The 18,623-nt window shown below is 45.9% G+C and overlaps 1 protein-coding gene across 1 annotated transcript in view; it reads left to right on the plus strand.

Annotated features, from left to right (window-relative positions):
• LOC124593914 (homeobox protein unc-4 homolog) overlaps nt 1-18,160 on the plus strand; it is a 674,879-nt gene extending 656,719 nt beyond the window's left edge. The window contains exon 5 of the mRNA XM_047132264.1: nt 17,321-18,160. Coding sequence (XP_046988220.1) covers nt 17,321-18,160 — 840 coding nt within the window. The remainder of the gene's footprint in view (nt 1-17,320) is intronic.
• The last annotated feature ends 463 nt before the right edge of the window (nt 18,161-18,623 follow it).

The following is an 18,623-nucleotide window of genomic DNA, read 5'->3' on the forward strand; positions in this document are numbered from 1 at the left end:
ATTCCGATATCGTTTATTTCAATATTTTCCATTTTGGCGTCCGTGCGACGGCTGAAGTCAGGGACCGTGTTACGATTTTCCGCAGTGAAACAGTTTCGGAACACTGAATTCAGTATTTCTGCCTTTCTTCGGTCGTCCTCTGTTTCGGTGCCATCGTGGTCAACGAGTGACTGAATAGGGGATTTAGATCCGCTTACCGATTTTACATATGACCAAAACTTTTTAGGGTTCTTGTTTAGATTGTTTGCCAATGTTTTATGTTCGAATTCGTTGAATGCTTCTCTCATTGCTCTCTTTACGCTCTTTTTCGCTTCGTTCAGCTTTTCCTTATCAGCTATGATTCGACTACTCTTATACCTATGATGAAGCTTTCTTTGTTTCCGTAGTACCTTTCGTACATGATTGTTATACCACGGTGGATCTTTCCCCTCGCTTTGGACCTTAGTCGGTACGAACTTATCTAAGGCGTACTGGACGATGTTTCTGAATTTTTTCCATTTTTGTTCCACATCCTCTTCCTCAGAAATGAACGTTTGACGGTGGTCACTCAGATATTCTGCGATTTGTGCCCTATCACTCTTGTTAAGCAAATATATTTTCCTTCCTTTCTTGGCATTTCTTATTACACTTGTAGTCATTGATGCAACCACTGACTTATGATCACTGATACCCTCTTCTACATTCACGGAGTCGAAAAGTTCCGGTCTATTTGTTGCTATGAGGTCTAAAACGTTAGCTTCACGAGTTGGTTCTCTAACTATCTGCTCGAAGTAATTCTCGGACAAGGCAGTCAGGATAATGTCACAAGAGTCTCTGTCCCTGGCTCCAGTTCTGATTGTGTGACTATCCCATTCTATACCTGGTAGATTGAAGTCTCCCCCTATTACAATAGTATGATCACGAAACTTCTTCACGACGTTCTGCAGGTTCTCTCTGAGGCGCTCAACTACTACGGTTGCTGATGCAGGTGGTCTATAGAAGCATCCGACTATCATATCTGACCCACCTTTGATACTTAACTTAACCCAGATTATTTCACATTCGCATTCGCTAATAACTTCACTGGATATTATTGAATTCTTTACTGCTATAAATACTCCTCCACCATTGGCGTTTATCCTATCCTTGCGGTATATATTCCATTCTGTGTCTAGGATTTCGTTACTGTTCACTTCCGGTTTTAACCAACTTTCCGTTCCTAATACTATATGCGCACTATTTCCTTCAATAAGAGATACTAATTCAGGAACCTTGCCCTGGATACTCCTGCAGTTTACCAATATTACGTTAACTTTTCCTGTTTTTGGTCTCTGAGGACGGACGTTCTTTATCAACGATGATAATGTCCTCTCTGGTAAGCCGTCAGGTATTTTATCGTTTCGCCCAAGGGGGGGTCCCTCTAACCTAAAAAACCCCCGTGTGCACGCCACACGTACTCTGCTACCCTAGTAGCTGCTTCCGGTGTGTAGTGCACGCCTGACCTGTCTAGGGGGGCCCTACAGTTCTCCACCCAATAACGGAGGTCGATGAATTTGCAACCATTATAGTCGCAGAGTCGTCTGAGCCTCTGGTTTAGACCCTCCACACGGCTCCAAACCAGAGGACCGCGATCGACTCTGGGCACTATGCTGCAGATATTAAGCTCAGCTTGCACTCCGCGTGCGATGCTGGTTGTCTTCACCAAATCAGCCAGCCGCCGGAAGGAACCAAGGATGGCCTCAGAACCCAAGCGGCAGGCGTCATTCGTTCCGACATGTGCTACTATCTGCAGCCGGTCACACCCAGTGCGTTCAATAGCTGCCGGAAGGGCCTCCTCCACATTACGGACGAGACCCCCCGGCAAGCACACCGAGTGCACACTGGCATTCTTCCCCGACCTACCCGCTATTTTCCTGAGGGGCTCCATAACCCGCCTAACGTTGGAGCTCCCTATAACTAATAGGCCCGCCCTCTGTGACTGTCGGGACCTTGCCGGAGAATCGGCCACTGGCCCAACAGGCGAGGCATCCTGTGGTGGCTCGGAAACGATGTCATCACCACTAGGAAGCACCCCGTACCTGTTGGAAAGGGGTAAGGCAGCTGCCACGCGGCCAGATCCCACCTTCGCCTTTCGGCCAGGCACGCGCGAGCCCACCACTGTCCGCCATTCACCCTGGAGTGATGGCTGACCGGTAAGATGCTCACTGCCGGAAGACGCAGCGACATCAGGGGTTCCATGTGATTCCAAGGCCACCGAAGTAGGCATAGGTCTCACCACAGTTGCCCCAACGCCACTACGAGCCGACGCCTGCGCCTCGAGCTCGATGAGCCTAACAGACAAAGCCTCCACCTGCCCCCGAAGAGTGGCCAATTCTCCTTGCGTCCGCTCACAACAACCACAGTCCCTACACATGACTATGTTTACCCTACTCTATACGGTGACAAATTCCCAAGATAATCTTCTGATGAGCTACTCTGATAATCAAGAAACACTCACTGAAATACGAGACGCGAAAACTACGCTAGGTTTTCCCAGAAAAACTATTTAAAAGCTAAGCGCAGCAAATAAGTACAAAAACGCTTTATACAAACAGTACTCGCTGCTGCTGGTGTTCTCGCTCTGGCTGTCACAAGACAACTGCTGATTCACCAAGTGGCTAACGGCCGCGAAACAAACAAAAGACGGTTTTAGGGCGCTTTCTGTTCTAAACGATCAAGAAAACACTAAGAAATCTAACACGAAAACTACGTAAAGTTTTATCAAGAACTGTTAGTTACTATGCAGAGCAGATAAACACAAATAGAATCCCTTCCTTAGTGGAAGGTCGTAAACAAAATGCAAAATAAACGCTTTATACAAACAGTACTCGCTGCTGCTGGTGTTCTCGCTCTGGCTGTCACAAGACAACTGCTGATTCACCAAGTGACTAGTGGCTAACGGCCGCGAAACAAACAAAAGACGGTTTTAGGGCGCTTTCTGTTGTAAACGATCAAGAAAACACTAAGAAATCTAACACGAAAACTACGTAAAGTTTTATCAAGAACTGTTAGTTACTATGCAGAGCAGATAAACACAAATAGAATCCCTTCCTTAGTGGAAGGTCGTAAACAAAATGCAAAATAAACGCTTTATACAAACAGTACTCGCTGCTGCTGGTGTTCTCGCTCTGGCTGTCACAAGACAACTGCTGATTCACCAAGTGACTAGTGGCTTTTGTGTTTACTTTTTCCTTGTCGATTTCAGCTTTCAACCAGTCCCACAGGCATAGATCTAAACTGCTTAGGGGACTTTGGTAGCCAAGAAACTTGGCTATTTCACTTGCTCCATCTCCTGGGGAATGTTAGGTTTAGATGATGTGTGACCTGATGACTGGAATGTGCAGGGACCCCCTTCATACTGGAAGAAAATACTCATCTTTGTAGTAGAGGGAGCCTCCTTCAGTAATGATGGAAGCTCGTGCTTCAGACAATGTGGATAACGGGACACTATAGGAGGATGCGGTAACACATGATGCACAAAACCTAATTGTCTGACGTAACGTTCATACAGGGTGTTTCAAAAATGACCGGTATATTTGAAACGGCAATAAAAACTAAACGAGCAGCGATAGAAATACACCGTTTGTTGCAATATGCTTGGGACAACAGTACATTTTCAGGCAGACAAACTTTCGAAATTACAGTAGTTACAATTGTCAACAACAGATGGCGCTGCGGTCTGGGAAACTCTATAGTACGATATTTTCCACATATCCACCATGCGTAGCAATAATATGGCGTAGTCTCTGAATGAAATTACCCGAAACCTTTGACAACGTGTCTGGCGGAATGGCTTCACATGCAGATGAGATGTACTGCTTCAACTGTTCAATTGTTCCTGGATTCTGGCGGTACACCTGGTCTTTCAAGTGTCCCCACAGAAAGAAGTCACAGGGGTTCATGTCTGGCGAATAGGGAGGCCAATCCACGCCGCCTCCTGTATGTTTCGGATAGCCCAAAGCAATCACACGATCATCGAAATATTCATTCAGGAAATTAAAGACGTCGGCCGTGCGATGTGGCCGGGCACCATCTTGCATAATCCACGAGGTGTTCGCAGTGTCGTCTAAGGCAGTTTGTACCGCCACAAATTCACGAAGAATGTCCAGATAGCGTGATGCAGTAATCGTTTCGGATCTGAAAAACGGGCCAATGATTCCTTTGGAATAAATGGCGGCCCAGACCAGTTCTTTTTGAGGATGCAGGGACGATGGGACTGCAACATGGGGCTTTTCGGTTCCCCATATGCGCCAGTTCTGTTTATTGACAGATCCGTCCGGGTAAAAATAAGCTTCGTCAGTAAACCAAATGCTGCCCACATGCATATCGCCGTCATCAATCCTGTGCACTATATCGTTAGCGAATGTCTCTCGTGCAGCAATGGTAGCGGCGCTGAGGGGTTGCCGCGTTTGAATTTTGTATGGATAGAGGTGTAAACTCTGGCGCATGAGACGATACGTGGACGTTGGCGTCATTTGGACCACAGCTGCAACACGGCGAACGAAAACCCGAGGCCGCTGTTGGATCACCTGCTGCACTAGCTGCGCGTTGCCATCTGTGGTTGCCGTACGCGGTCGCCCTACCTTTCCAGCACGTTCATCCGTCACGTTCCCAGTCCGTTGAAATTTTTCAAACAGATCCTTTATTGTATCGCTTTTCGGTCCTTTGGTTACATTAAACCTCCGTTGAAAACTTCGTCTTGTTGCAACAACACTGTGTTCTAGGCGGTGGAATTCCAACACCAGAAAAATCCTCTGTTCTAAGGAATAAACCATGTTGTCTACAGCACACTTGCACGTTGTGAACAGCACACGCTTACAGCAGAAAGACGACGTACAGAATGGCGCACCCACAGACTGCGTTGTCTTCTATATCTTTCACATCACTTGCAGCGCCATCTGTTGTTGAAAATTGTAACTACTGTAATTTCGAAAATTTGTCCGCCTGAAAATGTACTGTTGTCCCAAGCATATTGCAACAAACGGTGTATTTCTATCGCTGCTCGTTTAGGTTTTATTGCCGTTTCAAATATACCGGTCATTTTTGAAACACCCTGTAGATAAGAGTATTTTCTATCACACCATTTATAGATAAGCAAATTTTTTTTTGAAACTTGTGGTAAGGTCTTATGGGACCAAACTGCTGAGATCATCGCTCCCTAGGCTTCCGCACTTTAACTTACGCTAAGGACAACACGCACTGCCATGCCCGAGGGGGGACTCGAACCTCCGGTGGAGGGAGCCGCGTGGACCGTGACAAGACGCCCGAGACCATGCGACTACTCCGCGCGGCTATAGATAAGCGTTGCTGGAAATGCATCTCCACAAAAACGTGTATGATTTCATTGGACTCCGATGTGAGTTACGAGTGTTATTGATTCATACGCTGTACAGTGCCTGTTTTATTCCGAATGACGATGCAACGTTCCTTCGGACATGTATACGTGTCCAAAGGACACAGGCAGTGCAATGTCGTATTTATCCGCGGACACCTGGCACGCGACTTTCAAGTAAAATTTCTCACCTGTACTTCAATATACATAATGTATATACGAGTACAGTCTGTAAACACATACTTTGACGACATACGGAAGTTTGGGTCTGGCCGTGAGTGGTGCTCAGGTAGCCTAATCGTCCTGTTTCTCTTGTTTCTCTTTTTAGTTAATAAAAAGAAAATAAATAACAGATAGTTGTAGTCACCGACAGGAAATGGATTTTTTATTTTTTTTATTTTTTACATAGCGATAGCCATGTAGTATGGACTCCTAGTCTGTTTCATTTCTTTTGCGTAGCAAGTTGTAAGGGTCTAAAAAAAATTAAAAAATTATGAATAACCTGTCAATACCAAGTGAGGGACCAGCACAGTGACACGCCTGGGAGGGGGGGTGGGAGGGGGGATGGAGGAAGGAGGAGGGGCGAGAGAGATTACCGCTAGACCTCGGGATTTGTCCCCTATCCACCTCGTCTCCACCCAGCCTGAAGCTGACTTGTCCGTTCTTCCCTCCCGAAAAAAAAAAGTGGACAGTGTAGCTGTCGGTCAATAGCGGGGTCTCTGAAAAAAGTGGCATGTCAGAGTTCACTGGTTCAAACCCCAGCATCTCCACAGTATTTTATTGTTATTTAATACGTCATCTGAAGAGGTTTCCTGGTACGTTGAAGAATCAAACAGGGATATCTGTTTTCTCAGAGAGTGAATAGCGGTCCTCATGGCAGAAAACTGTAGGTGTTCTGTTTTGTTTCCACTAAATTATCAATGTAAAACTCGTTTGCTTGACCTCTCAACCCAAATCTACTATTTCGGGGCAGTTCAAAAGGCAGACGACAGGAAAAAAAGGTAAGGCGATGCCTCAGTACAAGCGTTAAATCTAGGTTCGAATCCCACTCTGACACAAAATTTCATCGTCGTCATTCCATTATACAGCTAATGGTTGTCCATATTTGCAACTTAGAATACATGTCACGTGTTGTTAATCCATTCACGAATGCAGTGGGTTATTTAGTAAGCAGTATTACTGGGATTACTTGACGATTTGCAATTAACGAATGCCACAATTTGTCTTCTTTCAATTCTTCCTCGTTAGTGTTGAATCTGCTGCAAATGATCGAAACAGATGCTGTGCATACGTAATTCCTGCCATATTCTTGTATGTGGTACGCGTAGAAATTCTGCGCGTGCATCTCGAATGACTACGTTCTGTGACTACGTTCTGCTAACTGAATTCTGTCTTCTACTTCATTCACTTCCTGTTCAGTTGGACGTTCAGATGGTATTTGACAGCTGATGACTGCGCCAGTCTCACGCAGATTATTAAAATCACGAATAAACATTCTTGCATCTGCTACTGTGAAGTTAGGAGACCGTCTGTCGTATTTTCTGCAAGCAGCAGAAGCAGCGTTTCCTTAAAAAAAAATCTCAAATCGGCATAATGAGGATTTTCAAATACGTGCGGACTGCTTAAGATTGTAGATCAAGGTATAAATTGTTTTTAGGGAGATTTTTTTCATTCATGTACAGTGTGTCATAAATGAGAAATTATGTCAAAAATGGTTCAAATGGCTCTGAGCACTATGGGACTTAACTTCTGAGGTCATCAGTCCCCTAGATCTTAGAACTACTGAAACCTAACTAAACTAAGGACATCATACACATCCATGCCCGAGGCAGGATTCGAACCTGCGACCGTAGTGGTCGCGCGGTTAAAATATGTCAAAACCGCGATTTACAGCATGGGTTTATGGCGCATCTGATCACTCGGATACAATCGATGTGACACTATATTAGTTACCGACGGAAGAGGGTCCTAATAGTTTCGAATGTATCACAGAGGGCATAAGTTCAACTAAAATTCTTTTCTCAACAGGAGCTCTCTACGTCACATGGTTCGTGAACGGTAAACAGTATGAAAATACTTGCTTGTCTCACTTCTGCTTAAATTGTCACTACGCTTGTTTTTCTGTTTTTTCTTTTTTTATATATATACGAAGTAAAACGTGAGTGCTTGAAAATGAGAAACAGACATATTTTATGGACAGCAAAGTTTCTAAAAGTAATGCCAATCGTTCATAAAACCTTTCGTCTGGTTAGCGGAAGCCAATAATCGACATAACTTGGAATATCGAAATGACAGTGATTCGAAATCGCCGAAAATAAGGCCAACTGTAAGGTGCTAGCATTGCCGATTAAAGGTTTGCTCAACTTCAATAAGGACAGATGTCGGAGGAAACTATGTCATGAAATACACATAAAATTACATTAAACATTTTTGTATCTGGTGAGTCGCAGTTTTTTCTAATATACAAATTAATTGTGGGTTTTGGTGCTTGTTTTCATAACGAATTTTCGGTCGAAAAATTGACTTCTATTTTGTTAAAAAAGCATTTCTTTTAAATACCACGACGGACTACGCTAGACAGTATATCAGTTTCAAAGCAGTTTTTAAAATTTGGTTCTAGGTTGAAAAACGTGGCGTTCAGGCCTCCCACCAACCGCCCTCGCACTCCGCGAAGGCCTTTCGTCGATGTCGTGCAGTTTCCTTTGGGTGCAAGATTTTTACTCAAAAAACACATATTACGATTTCAATGGCGTATAATAAAGGCCTAAGGTTAGTTATGTTATATGTAAACTCAAGCACAACTTCACAACCTTAACTTCAAACGAAGAGGACAATCGAAAAATAAACCCACGCCAAATGAAAACATTTCTGTAACGAAGAAAAATGAACAGACTTTATATGGGATGTTTTATTCGAATTACTCTACTACTGCCACCTCATAAAATGTTTACCATCGCGTCTGGAACACCCTTCCAGAGAATGTAGGATGTCGAAATCGCGCAGAGGCGAGAATATCACCGTAGGATAGTAAAAAGGTGAACTGCATCAAATCAGGTAAAAGACTGACAAGGAACTTCTTGGATGAGATACGACAAATGACCCTATGATGTTTATGACATTCGATGCCCCACATATTGACTACAATGGAACCACAGTATTGGCTGTTAAAGGTAACAGGGGGCGGAACTGGAGGTATCCATTGATGAACACAGCATGAGGCTGTGGAGCGTAGTTGAACTACGTAGTCGACGAGTAACTCACAACATTGCTACAGTGCTAGTGGTGTTGATACAAAGCAGAGCAACGGCAACGATAAACAAAGCAAACATTGTGTTATATCTCCGACAATAGTTGCTGACGTTGACGTTTCGTCGGAAAGGTACCCAAGGAATATCTCACAGTGAGAAAGAAGTGGCAGGTGAAATATTAGCGTTTCTGCAAGATGAGTCAGTGGAATGTGTGGTGCCGTATACGCACGGCTCTGTGGACATGGTACATGAAGAGTATAATTATGACGATAAGTGCTTGACAAATTAAAATGATACTGTAATAGGTGTCGAGCCATGTGGTTCATCCTTGTCGGACAGGGAGCCACAAATCGCGTCTCCAGTGAAACGCAGTAAAGAACAATCGTTGTTCAAAGAACGGGTAGTAAACATAATTACGTTCGTGGAAGAATATCCGCAGTATAGTAAAAAAAAGTGTTACGAAAAGATTTCGAATACGTCAACAACAATATGACCGTGTAGTGCACAAGGAAAACTACGGATATTGAAGGGAGGATAGCCTCACTTCTTACAAAAACTAGTTTTTGTGCGTTTCAAGGATGCTCGATACAACTTACGGGATGTGCATGAGAGTGACCTACTATGTTAAGCATATCAAAATTGCGCGCGACATTGGTTACAGTGATTGTTGCATAACTTCAAACGTTGCAACAGAGCTGGAAGACGTAACACAACGAAATTTAAAACAAAGGGTCAACTTGACAATGTACAACAAACTGTGGAACCGCCTGAAAATTTGTGGAGGAGATAAAAAAAAGTTATCTCATCGCTCAACAAGAAATTTCTTTTCAACTCCGACAAACGGGATTTGAAGAGGAAATGCATATGAAAGCAACCCTCGAAATTACAGGTACCAAGAGAGTTGTATCAAGATCAGCTGACATCGACCCTTACGCATTCGTATACAGTTACGCCGCCTGCTAATCTGGATAGTAAATTGTCTGGAAAGTTATTTATTGTGCTGTCAGAAGTTGGAAGTGCTCTGTCCCCGTCGATTTTTTCTCGTGTGTGTGATCTTGCAGGGGCAGTAGGAAATGTTTACGTGACAGGAAGAAAAAGTGGGAAAATAGGTGTGAGAGAACTACAAGTATTGTATGAACACTGCCTTTGGCTTTTGCTTGAGTCCTATTCTGCGTATAACAATCATAGTCCTTTATAGCAAACTACCCCTCCTGAAAGGTTTGTGACATTGCAGTTCATATCACCTGGAACCACTGAACTAATTCAACCTCTGGATGTTCGTTTTTTTTCGTGTCTTTAAAACATATTATTGCACTAGCTGCAGCTACACCTTAAAGGATAGACAGTTTCACGATAGGTTCCACGACAGACTATTTCGCATTCGCTTACATGCCGCACATTCCATCAGTTTTTATCACCCAGTTACACCAATATGACTCTATACGCATTCTTCGGGAGTGGATACCTAGCTGATTGTCCTGCATGATTTGTAAGTCCCGAAGAGTCCGCCTTCGTTCTTGATGTTGCGAACGCTTGTGATCACTTGGTGCGGCCTATTCCTTTCGGTGTTTATGGTGGAAGTTAGTGGTTTGTTTTGTTTTGCACTTTTCTTCAATGTCGACTATGTCCATTTTGTAAAGTGTTGTACATTTTTCCCTGAGAAAGTTAATCTCTACACCTCCCGGACACCCATTCCCTGCCGCCCTCCTGACGCACATGGTGAGTCATTACTAGTTAATATTTTTCCTGTCACAACTGTTAATATATTACTTTCGAATGAGCCTTACCAAAAATTGAATTTGCGTTCTTGCACTCAAGGGGTTCCTTGTGAGAGTTACAAAAGAGGAAACTTTAGCAACGTAGAATCTCCACAGAGTTTCCTCAGAAATAGAGTGAAATGGAAATTTTCGGCACACTTGTAGGACAGTTTCCTTCACCACACACACACACACACACACAAGAGACAGAGAGAGAGAGAGAGAGAGAGAGAGAGAGAGAGAGAGACGTGAAAGATGTACGTTGATAATGTGTAGCAATAGAAAGGCTGGGTGTAACCAGAGCGATCCTAGTGCTGGGCTGAACTTGGGAAGGCGGATTGAGTGAAAAAGCCGCTAGCATCGTTAAGCTGTGCGTCGCGCGTCGCCATCTTGCGTGATGGAGTGTGCGCGGCGACGCATGAATAATTCAGCATCCGGCAGCCACCACGAGCCACGGGCCTAGCGCTCAGGCCCCTGGCTTCCTCCGCCTTCCAAATCCCTGCCCCTCCTCAAATTATTCCACGGGGAAGACCCTCTTCTGCATGTACCTCCTTCACTCTCCACTAGATACCAGTAAAGTCTGTGTTTACACTTGAGACAGTATGAATAATATAAAGTGAGGGAGCTGGATGAATAAAAGCGTTCTTCTTTAGGAAAGGTAATCATGAAGGCCCAAGCAAAGTCAGATGCATACTAACTGATCTTAACCCTCCAGTAATTGACTCTAAACATTATTACAGCTGTCTTTCAAATACTAAAATGTAAACTTTCACGGCCGGAAATATCATGTCCATTATAATTATCCGGGCTGTTATGCCGTGATCGGTTGATGAATTCTGAGGTGATTCCCAACGTTTCGTCTCCGACTGCGGGAGACATCTTCAAGGGGGTCCGTAGCTTGATGGAAGGTCCAACACACACACTGGCTCGCTACTGACTGCCGCTAAATTCCGTGTCCGCGCGCCCCCGCGCCGCGGCGTGACGTCACGTGTTTTGAAAACGTCAGTGCAATTGGCCGCTGTCCGTCGCCGTCGATCGCCGTTGCCATCACCCAGTAGTGGACGAGTGGTACACATCATCTTTAACACCGGCATCCATATACCGTTTAATTTGACGCCCTCCTCCTTTCGGTTGAAATTATTTGGGTGTTCAGCGATTTCGATTGCCTCCCTGTAGAGCCTTTCGTAGTATCCGCTCGTGGCCGCTAGTACTTGCGTCTCCTCAAAACGAATATTGTGGTTCCCTGGCTGGAAAGCATGCTCCGCAACAGCTGATCGTTCCGTTTCTCCTCTTCTACAATTTCCCTTGTGCTCTTCCAAGCGTTTAGAAACAGTTCTTTTGGTGGTACCCACATAAACATCAACACAGCTGCATGGGATCCTATACACTCCAGATTTTTCCAATGGTTTGCGAGCGTCCTTGGCAGGCCTAAGGTATTCCTGTATCTTCCTGGTGGGCTTGTAAATTACGGTAATATTCCGCTTCGTCAAGATCCTCCCTATTCTTTCCGTTACATTTTTAACAAACGGCAGGAAAACCTTAGATTTTGCAGTAGCCTGTACGTCAGTATGATTTCTGCGTGGATGCCTCAACGCACGTTTTATTTCGGCGGACGAATATCCGTTCTTCATTAGTGCATTGTGGAGATGTTCCATCTCAGCGTCGAGCAACTCAGGTTCACAAATATTCCTAGCTCTGTCCGCTAACGTCTTGATAACACCCCGCTTCTGTTGTGGGTGGTGGTTCGAATCACGGTGCAAATAACGGTCCGTGTGCGTGGGTTTGCGGTACACTGAGTGGCCCAAACTACCATTTTCGTTTCTAAACACAAGCACATCGAGGAAATGTAGTTTGCCGTCTACCTCCTCCTCCATAGTAAACTGAATTCTTGAGTTTATACTGTTCAGATGTTCGTGGAACCGGCTTAGTTCCTCCCTACCATGTCTCCACAACACAAACGTGTCATCCACGTATCGGAACCATACATTTGGTTTCTTGCTGGCAGTACCTAAGGCCTGTTCTTCGAATTTCTCCATAAAGAAGTTTGCAATTACGGGACTTAGGGGGCTTCCCATAGCCACGCCATCCGTTTGCTCATAAAACTGTTCATTCCACTTGAAGTATGTGGTCGTCAAACAACACTTAAACAGCTCTAAAATATCGGCAGGAAAAATTCGATTCAGCTGTTCCAATACATCATTAAGTGGAACCATGGTAAACAGCGATACCACATCGAAGCTGACCAATATGTCCTCCGGCTGGACCACTATGCCATTCAATCTGCTGATGAAATGTGTCGAATTCTTTATATACGAGTCCGAACGGCCCACATGTGGTTTTAACAGCGTAGTCAAAAACTTGGCTAACGAGTAGGTGGGCGAACCAATGGCATGGTTCCGATACGTGGATGACACGTTTGTGTTGTGGAGACATGGTAGGGAGGAACTAAGCCGGTTCCACGAACATCTGAACAGTATAAACTCAAGAATTCAGTATACAATGGAGGAGGAGGTAGACGGCAAACTACATTTCCTCGATGTGCTTGTGTTTAGAAACGAAAATGGTAGTTTGGGCCACTCAGTGTACCGCAAACCCACGCACACGGACCGTTATTTGCACCGTGATTCGAACCACCACCCACAACAGAAGCGGGGTGTTATCAAGACGTTAGCGGACAGAGCTAGGAACATTTGTGAACCTGAGTTGCTCGACGCTGAGATGGAACATCTCCACAATGCACTAACGAAGAACGGATATTCGTCCGCCGAAATAAAACGTGCGTTGAGGCATCCACGCAGAAATCATACTGACGTACAGGCTACTGCAAAATCTAAGGTTTTCCTGCCGTTTGTTAAAAATGTAACGGAAAGAATAGGGAGGATCTTGACGAAGCGGAATATTACCGTAATTTACAAGCCCACCAGGAAGATACAGGAATACCTTAGGCCTGCCAAGGACGCTCGCAAACCATTGGAAAAATCTGGAGTGTATAGGATCCCATGCAGCTGTGTTGATGTTTATGTGGGTACCACCAAAAGAACTGTTTCTAAACGCTTGGAAGAGCACAAGGGAAATTGTAGAAGAGGAGAAACGGAACGATCAGCTGTTGCGGAGCATGCTTTCCAGCCAGGGAACCACAATATTCGTTTTGAGGAGACGCAAGTACTAGCGGCCACGAGCGGATACTACGAAAGGCTCTACAGGGAGGCAATCGAAATCGCTGAACACCCAAATAATTTCAACCGAAAGGAGGAGGGCGTCAAATTAAACGGTATATGGATGCCGGTGTTAAAGATGATGTGTACCACTCGTCCACTACTGGGTGATGGCAACGGCGATCGACGGCGACGGACAGCGGCCAATTGCACTGACGTTTTCAAAACACGTGACGTCACGCCGCGGGGCGGGGGCGCGCGGACACGGAATTTAGCGGCAGTCAGTAGCGAGCCAGTGTGTGTGTTGGACCTTCCATCAAGCTACGGACCCCCTTGAAGATGTCTCCCGCAGTCGGAGACGAAACGTTGGGAATCACCTCAGAATTCATCAACCGACCACGGCATAACAGCCCGGATAATTATAATGGACATGTCTTTCAAATGCCAGCCGCGGTGGTCTAGCGGTTCTAGGCGCTCAGTCCGGAACCGCGCGACTGCTACGGTCGCAGGTTCGAATCCTGCCTCGGGCATGGATGTGTGTGACGTCCTTAGGTTAGTTAGGTTTAATTAGTTCCAAGTTCTAGGGGACTGGTGGCCACAGATGTTAAGTCCCATAGTGCTCAGAGCCATTTTTTCGTCTTACAACTGGCAACTTGCAAAGATTCAGCGACGCTGTGTAAGCCAACTATGCTGCTTCGTATTGTTTTGAGTATGCCCTACTTGAAAGGCAGCTTTCAGAAAAATATCCTAAACAAGTGCGCTGTTGTATACAAAGCGTAGTTCCAAGGAATATTTTGAAAAGAATATTCCAGAACTGACAGTTCTTGCTTTACACGACAGAAAGAATTAACAGCATAAATGAATATTTGAGTGAATTTTATGATCACAGCTATTTGTAGCAGATTCATAATGTGATTCAAAGAATATATAGCTAATTTACTATGATTGTAAATCAGGTGCAAAGAACTGATTTGGCTCCATCTGACAACCTAACACATTAGTACTTAAAATCTGAAATATAAAGATTCAGAGTAACAATGTCAAAAATAATATGACAGCAGCAAGCATTCTTGGAATTTCCACGCTGTCATTTACCTTGGAACCTGTCAATGGAAAGAAATACAAAAAGGCTTCCGCTGACTGCAGTTCTGAAAAAGTATGCACTGAACGAAGTTTGGGCTCACACTGATACATCGCTGCTAGAGGCAGAGGGTGGATGAGAGTTAATCAATGCTTGGTGTTAAGTACAGACTGCAGAATGCATACAAGGAACTATCAATGGCAGTGGAATGTATGTAAATCATAGATGCTGTTGTTCAGTAAATGACTTTTTTGATGCAAGCTATACTCGTTGATAATAAAAAAAGTACAGTTGTCCATTCATGGACCACGTGGCATATTCGGCCACCACATAATAAAGAATTAAGCAAAGAAGGTTTCTAGACAATTAGAAACTCTTGAAATAGTCAACGTACCTATTGTTCGGATGGATTAATGAATAAGTGATTCTGTACCAAGTGGATCAAAGATATCTACTTCTCTTAACAATGAACGCTAAGTATAATCGTGAGTGAAGTCACGTTACAGCTCTGAAAGTAATGGAAAGCAGTATTGTAGCCATTAACTGAATGCTAGCATCAAGTGTAAGCTAATCGCTACGAATAGTAAAATTATCTAGTGATGTGTCCAGGACATTTGAGGCATGTCTCGCACCATATAGCAGGAATGTAATGTGGTGATGGTTTTCATTACATCGTATGTCCTGCTTCATTTTATCCTCTGATCAATTTTGTTGTTATGCTGTTATACCTGTAATACTTTTTTTTACATCCCCTACATAGTCACATTACTCGACTGCCAATTTCTTACAAATTTCCGTATTGAAGACGGAGATGTGAATGTTGTAGAATATATAATATTTTGTACAATCAGTTTTTTTCTGTAGAATAAAATTTTGGAAAAACAGTGATATTAAAATTTTAATTGAGTTATGCAATTTTGATTACACAGTAGAAGTTTTACATTTAGACTTTTAAAGGTCTGGAAAATAATTTAACTTTAACGCAGCGTGGTACCTCTTCCCGTAAGGATTCATTTCGCTGAGTCCCTGCACCATCAAGACGCTTGATTTTGGTGAATCCCTCGACGCTCAACATCAGGGAGACTGATTTCGGTGTGCGACATTGCAGTGCCTGTGTTATTCCGAATTACGATGCAAACGTCCCTTCGGACATGCATACGTGTCTGAAGGAACAGGCACTGAGGTGACCCGAAGTGGCCGTGCGGTTAAAGGCGCTGCAGTCTGGAACCGCAAGACCGCTACGGTCGCAGGTTCGAATCCTGCCTCGGGCATGGATGTTTGTGATGTCCTTAGGTTAGTTGGGTTTAACTAGTTCTAAGTTCTAGGGGACTAATGACCTCAGCAGTTGAGTCCCATAGTGCTCAGAGCCATTTGAACCATTTGAACTGAGGTGACTACAGCCATTATCAAATACGTGAGATGCATTCACAGTTCCAAATATGGACAACCATCAACTATACAATGGAATGACGACAAGGAAAATTCGCGCCGTATCAGGACTCGGTTTCCCGCTTATGGCAAGCGGTCGCTTTGCTTTTTGGCTATCCGTGCACGACTCACAGCCAAACCCAAACTTCCATATGTCGTCAACTACTTGCCTAGAACCTGTAGTCGTACATCCATTATGTATATTCCCATGCAAGGAAGAGACATTTTACTTGAAAGTCGCTTGGCCGGTGTCGGTGGATAAAAACGATTCTGCAGTACCTGTGTTACTTGGAATTACGATGCAATTCTCCTTCGGATACGCATGCATGGAAGTTAGAGTCTTGTGAGTCGTGGTAGGGAGGCCAAATGCTATCAGCTCGGTAGCTCAGCGTGACCTGCCCTCTGTAATAAAAAAAGCTGAGGGAATGGAAAGTTGATGTTTTCAAAGGGGATTTGTGTCTCTGCTGCTGCTGCCATTGCTGAAACTGGCCACACCTAATCCCCTCACCACGCATGGAGGTCAGGTTTTATTTTCAAATCGAGAACGTCCTTTTTGATTGCAGTCTCTGATACTACGCAAAAAGGGAACAGATACGTTTCGTCGAAACAATTCTTTCCATTCGTGTCAGGTGGCACTGTAATCAGCACGGTAGTTATGTCGGTTGGATGGAAGAACACACAGAAATCATGAAACGCATTCACAGTTGCGAATGCGGACAACCATCGGATGTATAATGGAATAACGACAGTCAAAATTCGTGCCGGAGAGGGACTCGAAACCGAATATACAGCTTATCGCGAGCGGTCGCTATACAATTTTTAAAAAATGTCATTCTGTTCACTACTGTTTGTTGCATTTGTTCAGGACGGACGTTCCACGACACCTGTTCAAGTTCATCGTCGATCCATTCAAAAATGGTTCAAATGGCTCTGAGTACTATGGAACTTAACTTCTGAGGTCATCAGTCCCCCCCCGAGGCAGGATTCGAACCTGCGACCGCAGCGATAGCGCGGTCCTAGACTGTAGCGCCTAGAACCGCTCGTCCACTTAAGCCGACGATGCTGTCAGGAGTCGTATGTGCGATGAAATACGCTGGTTCGTGTTAGGGAGGGTACTGGACTTAGGTACTCCTAGTAGGTGTGGTAGCCACATTGCGCAACCGCCTAGTAAGCAGGAGACCCGGGTTCAGGTCCCAGCCGTGGCACAAATTGTAATTCATTGCTTCAGTTTATATCTTATCAGATTCACAGTGAGTTTTGGCCACTCAGTTTGTAACACCTTGTTGGTTTCCGTGTTGCAGGTGTGGTTCCAGAACCGGCGCGCCAAGTGGCGCAAGAAGGAGCACACGAAGAAGGGCCCGGGCCGGCCGGCGCACAACGCGCACCCGCAGACGTGCAGCGGGGAGCCCATTCCGGAGGAGGAGCTGCGGCGCAAGGAGCGCGAGCGGCGCGAGAAGAAGCTGCTCAAGTCGCTGGAGCGCCAGCAGCGCAAGCTGGCCGCCAAGGGCGTCGCCGTCGACCTGGACACGCTGCGCCGAGAGTGGGAGGCCCAGCAGCAGCGGCAGCAGGCGGGGGGCGGAGGCTGCCGCAAGGCGGCGGGGGCGGCGGCGGCCGCGGCGGCGGCGGCAGCGGCGGCTGTCTCGCGCCACCAGCTGCTGTCGGCGCACGACTCGTCCAGCTGCTGCAGCAGCACAAACGCCTCCACGGCGACGGCCCGCGACGTCGAGATCGACGTGGTGGGCGACCCCTCCGAGGACGAGGCGGCCGCCCACGCAGACCAGGCGCAGTTCGACTCCCCTAACTCCCACGCCACCCGGCCGGAAGACTACGGCTCCTTCCAGCCGTTCCAGCAACAGCAGTTCCACCACCACCACCAGCAGCCGCTGGACGTACCCAAGTCGCCGTCACCGCCCGCGTCCAGCGACGCGGCCAAGCAGCGCAGGCCCAACCCGTTCAGTATCGAGTCGCTGCTGTCGCGACCCGACGACCGACACCAGCGGCACACGCCACCGGCGCCGACGCCGCCCCCACGCGACGCCGGGACGCTGTGCAGGCCGGCGCCCGTCTCGCTGAGCGGCGGCGTCCTCATCGGCAGCAGGACGCCGCCCACCGGCTGCTTCAGCCACCTCATCACTGGCTAGCGACGCACTGGCCTCTCCACCAGCGCACATCGACACCTGTTCTGTCTGACAGACATCAGCTATCGCTGTAGCTTCCAGACTAACATCTAATCGGACCTCTAACATCGTATGCATCTTTTGAAATCGAAAAATCTGAGCTATGCGTTTCCTGAAAACTGGAGTTATGTCATGAAACGATGGTCTGGTTTTTGCTTACGAGAAGGTGCTGATAAATCTTTAGCTGTAGACATAGCTTACTGGTCACCGAAGTTAGGCACTATTGGGCATAGCTAGCACAGCACGGGTCTTCCGAGCACCGTTGACAAGCAGGATGCACTCAGACCTTATGAGGCCAATTGAAGAGCTGTTGACTTAGAAGTCGCAGATCTGACAACAGATGGAATAGTGGTGTGCTGACCACATGCCCCTCACATGAGTATCCAGCGGCGCCTGTGATCTAGGGATGACACGTCGGTCGGTCGAT

The sequence above is a fragment of the Schistocerca americana genome, chromosome 2 (assembly GCF_021461395.2).
Source record: "Schistocerca americana isolate TAMUIC-IGC-003095 chromosome 2, iqSchAmer2.1, whole genome shotgun sequence".
Classification (NCBI taxonomy): Eukaryota; Metazoa; Arthropoda; class Insecta; order Orthoptera; family Acrididae; genus Schistocerca; species Schistocerca americana.